Below are 14368 nucleotides of genomic sequence, written 5' to 3'. Positions count from 1 at the left end.
AGCAGGACTAAAGCAGGTCTAAAGCAGGTCTAAAGCAGGACTAAAGCAGGACTAAAGCAGGACTAAACCAGGACTAAAGCAGGACTAAAGAAGGACAAAAGCAGGTCTAAAGCAGGACTAAAGCAGGACTAAAGCAGGTCTAAAGCAGGACTAAAGCAGGACTAAAGCAGGACTAAAGCAGGTCTAAAGCAGGTCTAAAGCAGGTCTAAAGCAGGTCTAAAGCAGGACTAAAGCAGGACTAAAGCAGGACTAAAGCAGGACTGAAGCAGGACTAAAGCAGGACTAAAGCAGGTCTAAAGCAGGACTAAAGCAGGACTAAAGCAGGACTAAAGCAGGTCTAAAGCAGGACTAAAGCAGGACTAAAGCAGGACTAAAGCAGGTCTAAAGCAGGTCTAAAGCAGGACTAAACCAGGACTAAAGCAGGACTAAATCAGGACTAAAGCAGGTCTAAAGCAGGACTAAAGCAGGTCTAAAGCCGGTCTAAAGCAGGACTAAAGAAGGACAAAAGCAGGTCTAAAGCAGGACTAAAGCAGGACTAAAGCAGGTCTAAAGCGGGACTAAAGCAGGTCTAAAGCAGGACTAAAGCAGGTCTAAAGCAGGACTAAAGCAGGTCTAAAGCAGGGCTAAAGCAGGACTAAAGCAGGACTAAAGCAGGTCTAAAGCAGGACTAAAGCAGGTCTAAAGCAGGACTAAAGCAGGTCTAAAGCAGGACTAAAGCAGGACTAAAGCAGGACTAAAGCAGGACTAAAGCAGGACTAAAGCAGGTCTAAAGCAGGACTAAAGCAGGACTAAAGCAGGACTAAAGCAGGACTAAAGCAGGTCTAAAGCAGGACTAAAGCAGGACTAAAGCAGGTCTAAAGCAGGACTAAAGCAGGACTAAAGCAGGACTAAAGCAGGACTAAAGAAGGACAAAAGCAGGACTAAAGCAGGACTAAAGCAGGTCTAAAGCAGGACTAAAGCAGGACTAAAGCAGGTCTAAAGCAGGTCTAAAGCAGGTCTAAAGCAGGTCTAAAGCAGGACTAAAGCAGGTCTAAAGCCGGTCTAAAGCAGGTCTAAAGCAGGACTAAAGCAGGACTAAAGCAGGACTAAAGCAGGACTAAAGCAGGTCTAAAGCAGGTCTAAAGCAGGACTAAAGCAGGTCTAAAGCCGGTCTAAAGCAGGACTAAAGCAGGTCTAAAGCAGGTCTTACGGGAGAACAGGTCAAAGCTCTTCTTCTCCTCAGGGTTCCTCTTGACTTGGCAGGTGAGCAGGTTCAGTTTGGCTGGAGGTCGATTCGCCTGAAACAAAAAGCAGACGCATCAGACCAAGAGCGAGTCCGAGGTTCGGCCCTGATCGACCTTGTTTCATCAGAATGATCAAAATGTTGATCTGTTACTGTTGAAATCAGTCATAATTCTGCAGATAAGTGTTAAATGTGTTTAAAGCTGCTCTGATGTCACAGCGCCCCCTGGAGGACGCTCACATGGCTCTCAGGCTTTTAAATGTTCTTGTTTACATACTTAGGCCATGTCCACACGTAGCCGAGTGTCCTTGGACCTGTCGTCTGTGATAAACAATGAATCATGTTTATGACGACATGCATCCTTTGAGAATTCTGTGGCTTTTGTTTGTACAAATGCTTTTTTCCTGCTCGATTTTGCAAACACGACGACTGCTGCCTCTTGTCGCATCGCACAGAACGAGAGCTTAGCAACTTTATTGCACCGAATAACTATTCCTCCATCTCTTCCACCAACTCTTTCTCCATCTTTTCCTCCATCTTTTCCTCCAACTCTTCGTTCAACTCTTCCTACAACTCTTCCTACAACTCTTCCTACAACTCTTCCTACAACTCTTCCTACAACTCTTCCTACAACTTTTCCTCCAACTCTTCCACCAACTCTTCCTCCATCTCTTCCACCAACTCTTCCTCCAACTCTTCCTCCATCTTTTCCTCCATCACTTCGTTCAACTCTTCCTCCATCTCTGCCTCCAACTCTTCCTCCATCTCTGCCTCCAACTCTTCCTCCAACTTTTCCTCCAACTCTTCCTCCATCTCTTCCTCCAACTCTTCCTCCAACTTTTCCTCCATCTCTTCCTCCAACTCTTCGTCATCTTTTCCTCCAACTCTTCCTCCAACTCTTCCTCCAACTTTTCCTCCAACTCTTCCACCATCTCTTTCTCCAACTCTTCCACCATCTCTTTCTCCAACTCTTCCTCCAACTCTTCCACCAACTTTTCCTCCAATTCTTCCTCAACTTTTCCTCCATCTCTTCCTCATCTCTTCCTCCAACTCTTCCTCCAACTTTTCCTCCAATTCTTCCTCCAACTCTTCCTCCAATTTTTCCTCATCTCTTCCACCAACTCTTCCACCATCTCTTCCTCCAACTCTTCCTCCAACTTTTCCTCCAACTCTTCCTCATCTCTTCCTCCAACTCTTCCACCAACTCTTCCACCATGTCTTCCTCCAACTCTTCCTCCAACTCTTCCTCATCTCTTCCTCCAACTCTTCCTCCAACTTTTCCTCCAACTCTTCCTCCAACTTTTCCTTATCTCTTCCTCCATCTTTTCCTCCATCTCTTCCTCCAACTCTTCCTCCATCTCTTCCTCCAACTGTTCCTCCATCTCTTCCTCCATCTCTTCCACCAACTCTTCCACCATCTTTTCCTCCATCTCTTCCTCCATCTCTTCCTCCAACTCTTCCTCCAACTCTTCCTCCAACTCTTCCTCCAACTCTTCCTCCATCTCTTCCACCAACTCTTCCACCATCTTTTCCTCCATCTCTTCCTCCAACTCTTCCTACATCTCTTCCTCCATCTCTTCCTCCATCTCTTCCTCATCTCTTCCTCCAACTGTTCCTCCAACTTTTCCTCCAACTCTTTCTCCATCTCTTCCTCCATCTTTTCCTCCAACTCTTCCACCATCTTTTCCTCCATCTCTACCTCCAACTCTTCCTACATCTCTTCCTTCATCTCTTCCTCATCTCTTCCTCCATCTCTTCCTCCATCTCTTCCTCCAACTCTTCCTCCATCTCTTCCTCCATCTCTTACACCATCTTTTCCTCCATCTCTTCCTCCAACTCTTCCTCATCTCTTCCTCCATCTCTTCCTCATCTCTTCCTCCATCTTTTCCTCCATCTCTTCCTCCAACTCTTCGTCATCTTTTCCTCCAACTCTTCCTCCAACTCTTCCTCCAACTTTTCCTCCATCTCTTCCTCATCTCTTCCTCCAACTCTTCCACCATCTCTTTCTCCAACTCTTCCACCATCTCTTTCTCCAACTCTTCCTCCAACTCTTCCACCAACTTTTCCTCCAATTCTTCCTCAACTTTTCCTCCATCTCTTCCTCATCTCTTCCTCCAACTCTTCTTCCATCTCTTCCTCCAACTTTTCCTCCAATTCTTCCTCCAACTCTTCCTCCAATTTTTCCTCATCTCTTCCACCAACTCTTCCACCATCTCTTCCTCCAACTCTTCCTCCAACTTTTCCTCCATCTCTTCCTCCAACTCTTCCTCATCTCTTCCTCCAACTCTTCCACCAACTCTTCCACCATGTCTTCCTCCAACTCTTCCTCCAACTCTTCCACCATCTCTTTCTCCAACTCTTCCACCATCTCTTTCTCCAACTCTTCCTCCAACTCTTCCACCAACTTTTCCTCCAATTCTTCCTCAACTTTTCCTCCATCTCTTCCTCATCTCTTCCTCCAACTCTTCTTCCATCTCTTCCTCCAACTTTTCCTCCAATTCTTCCTCCAACTCTTCCTCCAATTTTTCCTCATCTCTTCCACCAACTCTTCCACCATCTCTTCCTCCAACTCTTCCTCCAACTTTTCCTCCATCTCTTCCTCCAACTCTTCCTCATCTCTTCCTCCAACTCTTCCACCAACTCTTCCACCATGTCTTCCTCCAACTCTTCCTCCAACTCTTCCTCATCTCTTCCTCCAACTCTTCCTCCAACTTTTCCTCCAACTCTTCCTCCAACTTTTCCTTATCTCTTCCTCCATCTTTTCCTCCATCTCTTCCTCCAACTCTTCCTCCATCTCTTCCTCCAACTGTTCCTCCATCTCTTCCTCCATCCCTCCACCAACTCTTCCACCATCTTTTCCTCCATCTCTTCCTCCATCTCTTCCTCCAACTCTTCCTCCAACTCTTCCTCCAACTCTTCCTCCAACTCTTCCTCCAACTCTTCCTCCATCTCTTCCACCAACTCTTCCTCCATCTCTTCCTCCATCTCTTCCTCCAACTCTTCCTACATCTCTTCCTCCATCTCTTCCTCCATCTCTTCCTCATCTCTTCCTCCAACTGTTCCTCCAACTTTTCCTCCAACTCTTTCTCCATCTCTTCCTCCATCTTTTCCTCCAACTCTTCCACCATCTTTTCCTCCATCTCTACCTCCAACTCTTCCTACATCTCTTCCTTCATCTCTTCCTCATCTCTTCCTCCATCTCTTCCTCCATCTCTTCCTCCAACTCTTCCTCCATCTCTTCCTCCATCTCTTACACCATCTTTTCCTCCATCTCTTCCTCCAACTCTTCCTCATATCTTCCTCCATCTCTTCCTCATCTCTTCCTCCATCTTTTCCTCCATCTCTTCCTCCAACTCTTCGTCATCTTTTCCTCCAACTCTTCCTCCAACTCTTCCTCCAACTTTTCCTCCATCTCTTCCTCATCTCTTCCTCTAACTCTTCCACCATCTCTTTCTCCAACTCTTCCACCATCTCTTTCTCCAACTCTTCCTCCAACTCTTCCACCAACTTTTCCTCCAATTCTTCCTCAACTTTTCCTCCATCTCTTCCTCATCTCTTCCTCCAACTCTTCTTCCATCTCTTCCTCCAACTTTTCCTCCAATTCTTCCTCCAACTCTTCCTCCAATTTTTCCTCATCTCTTCCACCAACTCTTCCACCATCTCTTCCTCCAACTCTTCCTCCAACTTTTCCTCCATCTCTTCCTCCAACTCTTCCTCATCTCTTCCTCCAACTCTTCCACCAACTCTTCCACCATGTCTTCCTCCAACTCTTCCTCCAACTCTTCCTCATCTCTTCCTCCAACTCTTCCTCCAACTTTTCCTCCAACTCTTCCTCCAACTTTTCCTTATCTCTTCCTCCATCTTTTCCTCCATCTCTTCCTCCAACTCTTCCTCCATCTCTTCCTCCAACTGTTCCTCCATCTCTTCCTCCATCTCTTCCACCAACTCTTCCACCATCTTTTCCTCCATCTCTTCCTCCATCTCTTCCTCCAACTCTTCCTCCAACTCTTCCTCCAACTCTTCCTCCAACTCTTCCTCCATCTCTTCCTCCATCTCTTCCACCAACTCTTCCACCATCTTTTCCTCCATCTCTTCCTCCAACTCTTCCTACATCTCTTCCTCCATCTCTTCCTCCATCTCTTCCTCATCTCTTCCTCCAACTGTTCCTCCAACTTTTCCTCCAACTCTTTCTCCATCTCTTCCTCCATCTTTTCCTCCAACTCTTCCACCATCTTTTCCTCCATCTCTACCTCCAACTCTTCCTACATCTCTTCCTTCATCTCTTCCTCATCTCTTCCTCCATCTCTTCCTCCATCTCTTCCTCCAACTCTTCCTCCATCTCTTCCTCCAACTCTTCCTCCATCTCTTCCACCATCTTTTCCTCCATCTCTTCCTCCAACTCTTCCTCATCTCTTCCTCCATCTCTTCCTCATCTCTTCCTCCATCTTTTCCTCCATCTCTTCCTCCAACTCTTCCTCATCTCTTCCTCCATCTCTTCCTCCATCTCTTCCTCCAACTCTTCCTCATCTCTTCCACCATCTTTTCCTCCATCTCTTCCTCCAACTCTTCCTACATCTCTTCCTCCATCTCTTCCTCCATCTCTTCCTCATCTCTTCCTCCAACTGTTCCTCCAACTTTTCCTCCAACTCTTTCTCCATCTCTTCCTCCATCTTTTCCTCCAACTCTTCCACCATCTTTTCCTCCATCTCTACCTCCAACTCTTCCTACATCTCTTCCTTCATCTCTTCCTCATCTCTTCCTCCATCTCTTCCTCCATCTCTTCCTCCAACTCTTCCTCCATCTCTTCCTCCAACTCTTCCTCCATCTCTTCCACCATCTTTTCCTCCATCTCTTCCTCCAACTCTTCCTCATCTCTTCCTCCATCTCTTCCTCATCTCTTCCTCCATCTTTTCCTCCATCTCTTCCTCCAACTCTTCCTCATCTCTTCCTCCATCTCTTCCTCCATCTCTTCCTCCAACTCTTCCTCATCTCTTCCTCCATCTCTTCCTCCATCTCTTCCTCCATCTCTTCCTCCATCTCTTCCACCAACTCTTCCACCATCTTTTCCTCCATCTCTTCCTCCAACTCTTCCTTATCTCTTCCTCCATCTCTTCCTCCAACTCTTCCACCATCTCTTCCTCCATCTCTTCCGCCAGCTCTTCCTCCACCTCTTCCTCCATCTCTTCCTCCAACACTTCCTCCAACTCTTCCACCGTCTCTTCCTCCACCTCTTCCTCCATCTCTTCCTCCAACACTTCCTCCAACTCTTCCACCGTCTCTTCCTCCACCTCTTCCTCCATCTCTTCCTCCAACACTTCCTCCATCTCTTCCTCCATCTCTTCCTCCAACACTTCCTCCATCTCTGCCGCTCAGCCAGTACAACTCACGACTGAACGACCCGGACGCAGGAAGTGGAGGTGACGATGAGAAAAGCCTCTCATTGGATGGAACGGGTCTAACTTTGAGGTAAACTCCGCCTCCTCTTGGTCTGACATGTTTGTGACGCTCACACGGAGCGGTGTGTACATGGCCTCATATTTAATATATGTATAATGTTACACACTTCGCCTCTGCATCTTTGCTCAAGCAAAACACAACCGAAACCATGACAACGTGCAAACACTGGGTTAGAACGGAAACCACGGCGACGGGTTATTCCACATGCAGAAATAAACTCAAGAATAAATACATTCAAAGTCAAAAACACAAAATAAATTCCCCCAAATGTGTTTTTTCCTCCACATTGCTTCACCCTTTTCCTTGTTCTCCTCCTCCTTAAGCTCCGCCTCCTCTTTATCCTCTGCCTCTGTGATTGGTCGCTTCCTGACTCCTCAAAATACTTCAAAATAAAAGAAAAAAATAAAATAAATAAATGAATGAAACTAAAACAAAATGTGATGTTTGTGATGTGCTGTTTCTGATTGACATGCGGGAGGCGGGACTTAAGTGTGAGGGGGCGGGGCGTGTGGTGTAGGGAGCCAATAGGAGCGCAGCGTTCTTACCGTGCCGTGGTTTATCGTCAGGAAGCCATTTCTCACCGAACATTTCCTCTTCTGCCAAACTTTCCTCAAACTGAAACGAGAAGCAAGAAGTCAGGACCAGGACCGGGACCAGGTTCAGGTCCGGGTCCGGGACCGGGACCAGGTTCAGGACCGGGACCGGGACTGGGACCAGGTTCAGGACCGGGACCGGGACCGGGACCAGGACTAGTCGCCTGACAGACCCACTAATTCTAGAAAAAGGGGTGAGGCAGGGCTTTGCTTGGTCCCCTCTCCTGTTTCAGTGGTGTTACAATTGATGGATCAGATGTTTCCATCTCATGAACTGCAATGTCAACAACCACGGCTTTCCTCTCTGACCCTTGAGACCACCACTATGTCCGGTTGGTTCCATTCTGGTGCACAGATGTTTCTTCAGCTCCTGGTGATGGAGCTCCATGTTTGCTGTCCCTGCAGCATCTGCACCTGCCGTTATGTGTGGGATTGTCTCAGGGCCTTTGCACAGCTACACCTTGGGTCTTGGTCTTGGGTCTTGGTCTTGGGTCTTGTCTGGTGGTAGATCAGGGCCTCTGTGCTTCAGACCGGCTCTTTTTAGCCATTGGTAGGTGGTGGTCCAGTGGTACATCCCATGTAGGGGCGTGTCCTCCCATGTAGGGGCGTGGCCTCCCATGTAGGGGCGTGGCCTCCCATGTAGGGGCGTGGCCTCCCATGTAGGGGCAGGTCCTCCCATGTAGGGGCGTGGCCTCCCATGTAGGGGCGTGTCCCATGTTGGGGCGTGTCCTCCCATGTAGGGGCGTGTCCTCCCATGTAGGGGCGTGTCCTCCCATGTAGGGGCAGGTCCTCCCATGTAGGGGTGTGTCCTCCCATGTAGGGGCGTGTCCTCCCATGTAGGGGCGTGTCCTCCCATGTAGGGGCAGGTCCTCCCATGTAGGGGTGTGTCCTCCCATGTAGGGGCGTGTCCTCCCATGTAGGGGCGTGTCCTCCCATGTAGGGGCAGGTCCTCCCATGTAGGGGTGTGTCCTCCCATGTAGGGGCAGGTCCTCCCATGTAGGGGCGTGTCCTCCCATGTAGGGGCGTGGCCTCCCATGTAGGGGCGTGTCCTCCCATGTAGGGGCGTGTCCCATGTAGGGGCAGGTCCTCCCATGTAGGGGCGTGTCCTCCCATGTAGGGGCGTGTCCTCCCATGTAGGGGCGTGTCCTCCCATGTAGGGTCGTGGCCTCCCATGATTGTCCCTCCAGCACCTCATCATCCTCTGTCCCTCATTGTCTGAGACACTGAGCACGTCCTCTGTAGGAGCCTTGTCCTTGATGTACTTATGGATCTTGGACGTCTTGTCCTGGACAGTGGCTCTCACACTCACTAGCCCCGACTCCTTCCTTACGGCTAGTGTCCAGTCTCAGTGCTGGATTTGGGATGAACCCTCCATGTTCAGGAGCTTTCGTGCTTCATATATGTGGTCTGTATCTCCTCCTTTGGCCTCCTGATTATTCCTGTAGGGTATTGGATTACTGGCAGGGCATCTGACACTGACAGGGCATCTGACACTGGCAGGGCATCTGACACTGACAGGGCATCTGACACTGACAGGGCATCTGACACTGACAGGGCATCTGACACTGACAGGGCATCTGACTCTGGCAGGGCGTAGCTGTTTATTGCCCGGGACTGTGTGGACCACCTTCCCTCTGTGTGGACCACACTTTCTGATATGACAATGACATTCTGATGTGTGAGCTGTAGATCCTGGTGGTGTGAATGTCCCGCTCGCTCTTAGCATCCAGTGTGATGTCATCCATGTAGAGGAGGTGACTGATGGTGGAGGGGGTTCAGACCTCTGCAGAACCGCAGTGAGGGGGTTCAGACCTCTGCAGAACAGCAGTGAGGGGGTTCAGACCTCTGCAGAACAGCAGTGTGGGGGTTCAGACCGCTGCAGAACAGCAGTGAGAGGGTTCAGACCTCTGCAGAACAGCAGTGAGAGGGTTCAGACCGCTGCAGAACAGCAGTGAGGGGGTTCAGACCTCTGCAGAACAGCAGTGAGAGGGTTCAGACCTCTGCAGAACAGCAGTGAGAGGGTTCAGACCTCTGCAGAACAGCAGTGAGAGGGTTCAGACCTCTGCAGAACAGCAGTGAGAGGGTTCAGACCGCTGCAGAACAGCAGTGAGGGGGTTCAGACCTCTGCAGAACAGCAGTGTGGGGGTTCAGACCTCTGCAGAACAGCAGTGAGGGGGTTCAGACCTCTGCAGAACAGCAGTGAGAGGGTTCAGACCTCTGCAGAACAGCAGTGAGAGGGTTCAGACCGCTGCAGAACAGCAGTGAGGAGGTGTCTTGCCTTTGGCCTCAAGGTGGTTTTTCACAGTTTCATGGAGTTCCTATGAAGACTCTTAGAGCCTCATTGATGTTGTACAACTCCAAACATTCCATGATCCAAGTGTGTGACATTGAGTCATATTCTTTCTTGTAATGGATCCAGGCAGTGTCAGGTGTGGCAGGTGTGTCAGGTGCACGTATCATGTCGGGGCCCGGTGCACGTATCATGTCGGGGCCCGGTGCACGTATCATGTCGGGGGCCGGTGCACGTATCATGTCGGGGCCCGGTGCATGTATCATGTCGGGGCCCGGTGCACGTATCATGTCGGGGGCCCGGTGCATGTATCATGTCAGGGGCCCGGTGCATGTATCATGTCGGGGGCCCGGTGCATGTATCATGTCAGGGGCCCGGTGCATGTATCATGTCAGGGGCCCGGTGCATGTATCATGTCGGGGCCCGGTGCACGTATCATGTCGGGGGCCCGGTGCATGTATCATGTCAGGGGCCCGGTGCATGTATCATGTCGGGGGCCCGGTGCATGTATCATGTCAGGGGCCCGGTGCATGTATCATGTCAGGGGCCCGGTGCATGTATCATGTCAGGGGCCCGGTGCATGTATCATGTCGGGGCCTGGTGCTGTATGTCTTCCACAGTCATGGTAACTATGGTAACTGGGTTAAGGGATGGTGCTGTGGTCCTCTCTCGGAGCCATCGGCCCCTGAGCATCTCGGTTGTGGGACACTTCTCCCACGTCTTTCCAGCACTGTTCAGTTTCAGCCTTGGTGGGTCTGCTCTGCTGTTATTACCCTGCCATTGAGCTACACTTTCTGCCATTGAGCTACACGTTCTGCCATTGAGCTACACGTTCTGCCATTGAGCTACACGTTCTGCCATTGAGCTACACGTTCTGCCATTGAGCTACACGTTCTGCCATTGAGCTACACTTTCTGCCATTGAGCTACACTTTCTGCCATTGAGCTACACGTTCTGCCATTGAGCTACACGTTCTGCCATTGAGCTACACGTTCTGCCATTGAGCTACACGTTCTGCCATTGAGCTACACGTTCTGCCATTGAGCTACACTTTTTGCCATTGAGCTACATTCTCCTGCTTCATTCTTCAGGTTTGGGCCTCTGGTTGTACCTCGCCTCTCTGGGCCTCAGACAGTTCATTCAATTCAATTTATTTTTGTAACGGCCAAAATCACAACAACAGTTTCCTCTGAGGGCGACAGTGAGAAACGGATTAAACAATGTCCATAGGGACGAGGGGCGATGTCCTTAGACCCTCCTCTGTCCTTAGAGCCTCCTTCTGTCCTTAGACCCTCCTTCTGTCCTTAGACCCTCCTCTGTCCTTAGCCCCTCCTTCTGTCCTTAGCCCCTCCTCCTGTCCTTAGACCCTCCTTCTGTCCTTAGAGCCTCCTTCTGTCCTTAGACCCTCCTCCTGTCCTTAGAGCCTCCCTCTGTCCTTAGACACTCCCTCTGTCCTTAGACCCTCTCCGAGCGCTCTTGATCCTCCTTTTCCGTGGTGTGTGTTTCATCTCAAGGATCAGCTGCTACTGCTAAGGTGGATCTCAGCTCAATGTGACACTGATGGTTGTCATGAAGATGGCTTTAAACTCACATTTGTTGCGTTTAATGTGTTTAAACTCACATTCGTTGTGTCTATAGTCATGTTTATGGTCGTGTTTAAACTCGCATTCGTTGCATTTATAGTGGTGTTTATAGTGGTGTTTAAACGTACATTCGTTGCGTTTATAGTCGTGTTTATAGTCGTGTTCAGTCACATTCATAGTCGTGTTTATAGTCGTGTTTAAACTCACATTCGTTGCGTATATAGTCGTGTTTATAGTCATGTTCATAGTGGTGTTTATAGTCGTGTTTAATCTCATGTTTGTTGCGTTTATAGTCGTGTTTATAGAGGTGTTTTTTGTGATGTTTTTAGTGATGTTTTAGCTGTGTTTATAGTGGCTTTTTTATTGGTGTTGATAGTGGTGTTTATAGTAGTGTTTTAGTGGTGTTTTTAGTGGTGTTTTTAATGGTGTTTTTAGTGGTGTTTATGGTGGTGTTTATGGTGGTGTTTTAGTGGTGTTTATAGTGGTGTTTATGGTGGTGTTTTTAGTGGTGTTTATGGTGGTGTTTATGGTGGTGTTTTTAGTGGTGTTTTAGTGGTGTTTTAGTGGTGTTTATGGTGGTGTTTATGGTGGTGTTTATAGTGGTGTTTATGGTGGTGTTTTGAGTGGTGTTTATGGTGGTGTTTTTAGTGGTGTTTTAGTGGTGTTTTAGTGGTGTTTATGGTGGTGTTTATGGTGGTGTTTATAGTGGTGTTTATGGTGGTGTTTTTAGTGGTGTTTATGGTGGTGTTTATGGTGGTGTTTATAGTGGTGTTTATGGTGGTGTTTTTAGTGGTGTTTATGGTGGTGTTTATAGTGGTGTTTTTACTGGTGTTTTTAGTGGTGTTTATGGTGGTGTTTATAGTGGTGTTTATGGTGGTGTTTTTAATGGTGTTTATAGTGTTTTTAGTGGCGCTTTTAGTGGTGTTTATGGTGGTGTTTTTAGTGGTGTTTATAGTGGTGTTTATGGTGGTGTTTTGAGTGGTGTTTATGGTGGTGTTTTTAGTGGTGTTTATAGTTGTGTTTATGGTGGTGTTTATGGTGGTGTTTATGGTGGTGTTTATAGTGGTGTTTATGGTGGTGTTTATAGTGGTGTTTTTACTGGTGTTTTTAGTGGTGTTTATGGTGGTGTTTATAGTGGTGTTTATGGTGGTGTTTTTAATGGTGTTTATAGTGTTTTTAGTGGCGCTTTTAGTGGTGTTTATGGTGGTGTTTTTAGTGGTGTTTTTAATGGTGTTTATGGTGGTGTTTTTAGTGTTTTTTAGTGGTGTTTATGGTGGTGTTTTTAGTGGTGTTTATGGTGGTGTTTATAGTGGTGTTTATAGTGGTGTTTATGGTGGTGTTTTAGTGGTGTTTTTAGTGGTGTTTATGGTGGTGTTTATAGTGGTGTTTATGGTGGTGTTTTTAATAGTGTTTATGGTGGTGTTTTTAGTGGTGTTTTTAGTGGTGTTTATGGTGGTGTTTATAGTGGTGTTTTTAGTGGTGTTTATGGTGGTGTTTATAGTGGTGTTTATGGTGGTGTTTATAGTGGTGTTTATGGTGGTGTTTATAGTGGTGTTTATGGTGGTGTTTTTAGTGGTGTTTTTAGTGGTGTTTATGGTGGTGTTTATGGTGGTGTTTTTAGTGGTGTTTATGGTGGTGTTTATAGTGGTGTTTTTAGTGGTGTTTATGGTGGTGTTTATGGTGGTGTTTTTAGTGGTGTTTATGGTGGTGTTTATAGTGGTGTTTATAGTGGTGTTTATGGTGGTGTTTATAGTGATGTTTATGGTGGTGTTTTTAATAGTGTTTATGGTGGTGTTTTTAGTGGTGTTTATGGTGGTGTTTATAGTGGTGTTTATGGTGGTGTTTATAGTGGTGTTTATGGTGGTGTTTTTAGTGGTGTTTTTAGTGGTGTTTATGGTGGTGTTTTTAGTGGTGTTTTTAGTGGTGTTTATGGTGGTGTTCATAGTGGTGTTTATAGTGGTGTTTATGGTGGTGTTTTAGTGGTGTTTATAGTGATGTTTATGGTGGTGTTTTTAATAGTGTTTATGGTGGTGTTTATAGTGTTTAAACTCACCCTTCGCTCCTCTTGTACAAAACGCCTGAGCGCTCGGTGCCGTGGGCTTTGTTTCCCTGAAGCTGGTGAAGACTGTAACCCGAGGTCTGCTTCACCTGAGAGTCCTGAGGGTGTGTCAGAGGGTGTGTCAGAGGGTGTGGCAGAGGGTGTGGCAGAGGGCGTGTCAGAGGGTGTGTCAGAGGGTGTGTCAGAGGGTGTGTCAGAGGGTGTGGCAGAGGGCGTGTCAGAGGGTGTGGCAGAGGGTGTGGCAGAGGGCGTGTCAGAGGGTGTGGCAGAGGGTGTGGCAGAGGGTGTGGCAGAGGGCGTGGCAGAGGGCGTGTCAGAGGGCGTGTCAGAGGGTGTGGCAGAGGGCGTGGCAGAGGGCGTGGCAGAGGGTGTGGCAGAAGGTGTGTCAGAGGGTGTGTCAGAGGGTGTGGCAAAGGGTGTGGCAGAGGGCGTGGCAGAGGGTGTGGCAGAGGGTGTGGCAGAAGGTGTGTCAGAGGGTGTGTCAGAGGGTGTGGCAGAGGGCGTGGCAGAGGGTGTGTCAGAGGGTGTGTCAGAGGGTGTGGCAGAGGGTGTGGCAGAGGGCGTGTCAGAGGGTGTGTCAGAGGGTGTGTCAGAGGGTGTGTCAGAGGGTGTGGCAGAGGGCGTGTCAGAGGGTGTGGCAGAGGGTGTGGCAGAGGGCGTGTCAGAGGGCGTGTCAGAGGGTGTGGCAGAGGGTGTGGCAGAGGGTGTGGCAGAGGGTGTGGCAGAGGGCGTGTCAGAGGGCGTGTCAGAGGGTGTGGCAGAGGGCGTGGCAGAGGGCGTGGCAGAGGGTGTGGCAGAAGGTGTGTCAGAGGGTGTGTCAGAGGGTGTGGCAAAGGGTGTGGCAGAGGGCGTGGCAGAGGGTGTGGCAGAAGGTGTGTCAGAGGGTGTGTCAGAGGGTGTGGCAGAGGGCGTGGCAGAGGGTGTGTCAGAGGGTGTGGCAGAGGGTGTGTCAGAAGGTGTGGCAGAGGGTGTGTCAGAGGGTGTGGCAGAGGGTGTGGCAAAGGGTGTGGCAGAGGGTGTGGCAGAGGGCGTGGCAGAGGGTGTGGCAGAAGGCGTGGCAGAGGGTGTGGCAGAGGGTGTGGCAGAAGGTGTGGCAGAGGGCGTGGCAGAGGGAGTGTCAAAGGGTGTGGCAGAGGGTGTGTCAGAAGGTGTGGCAGAGGGTGT

At 49.0% G+C, this 14368-nt stretch overlaps 1 protein-coding gene across 2 annotated transcripts in view; it reads right to left on the bottom strand.

The window, feature by feature from the left end:
- Positions 1-14368, bottom strand: part of LOC140362933 (arf-GAP with SH3 domain, ANK repeat and PH domain-containing protein 2-like) — a 126365-nt gene that overhangs the window by 27322 nt on the left and 84675 nt on the right. Inside the window, exons 10-13 of one of the 2 annotated variants that reach the window (XM_072452669.1) lie at positions 13199-13302; positions 7225-7294; positions 6975-7061; positions 1190-1277 (exon numbers count right to left, since the gene is read on the bottom strand). In XM_072452669.1, coding sequence (XP_072308770.1) covers positions 1190-1277; positions 6975-7061; positions 7225-7294; positions 13199-13302 — 349 coding nt within the window. The remainder of the gene's footprint in view (positions 1-1189; positions 1278-6974; positions 7062-7224; positions 7295-13198; positions 13303-14368) is intronic. The other variant, XM_072459470.1, reaches the window with a different exon arrangement.

This window comes from Eucyclogobius newberryi, unplaced genomic scaffold (genome assembly GCF_026437365.1).
Source record: "Eucyclogobius newberryi isolate DKJ021-1_F unplaced genomic scaffold, fEucNew1.0.hap1 SCAF_1, whole genome shotgun sequence".
Lineage (NCBI taxonomy): Eukaryota > Metazoa > Chordata > Actinopteri > Gobiiformes > Gobiidae > Eucyclogobius > Eucyclogobius newberryi.
The sequence above is the reverse complement of the archived record's forward strand: the minus strand, read 5'-3'. Positions and strand labels throughout refer to the sequence as shown.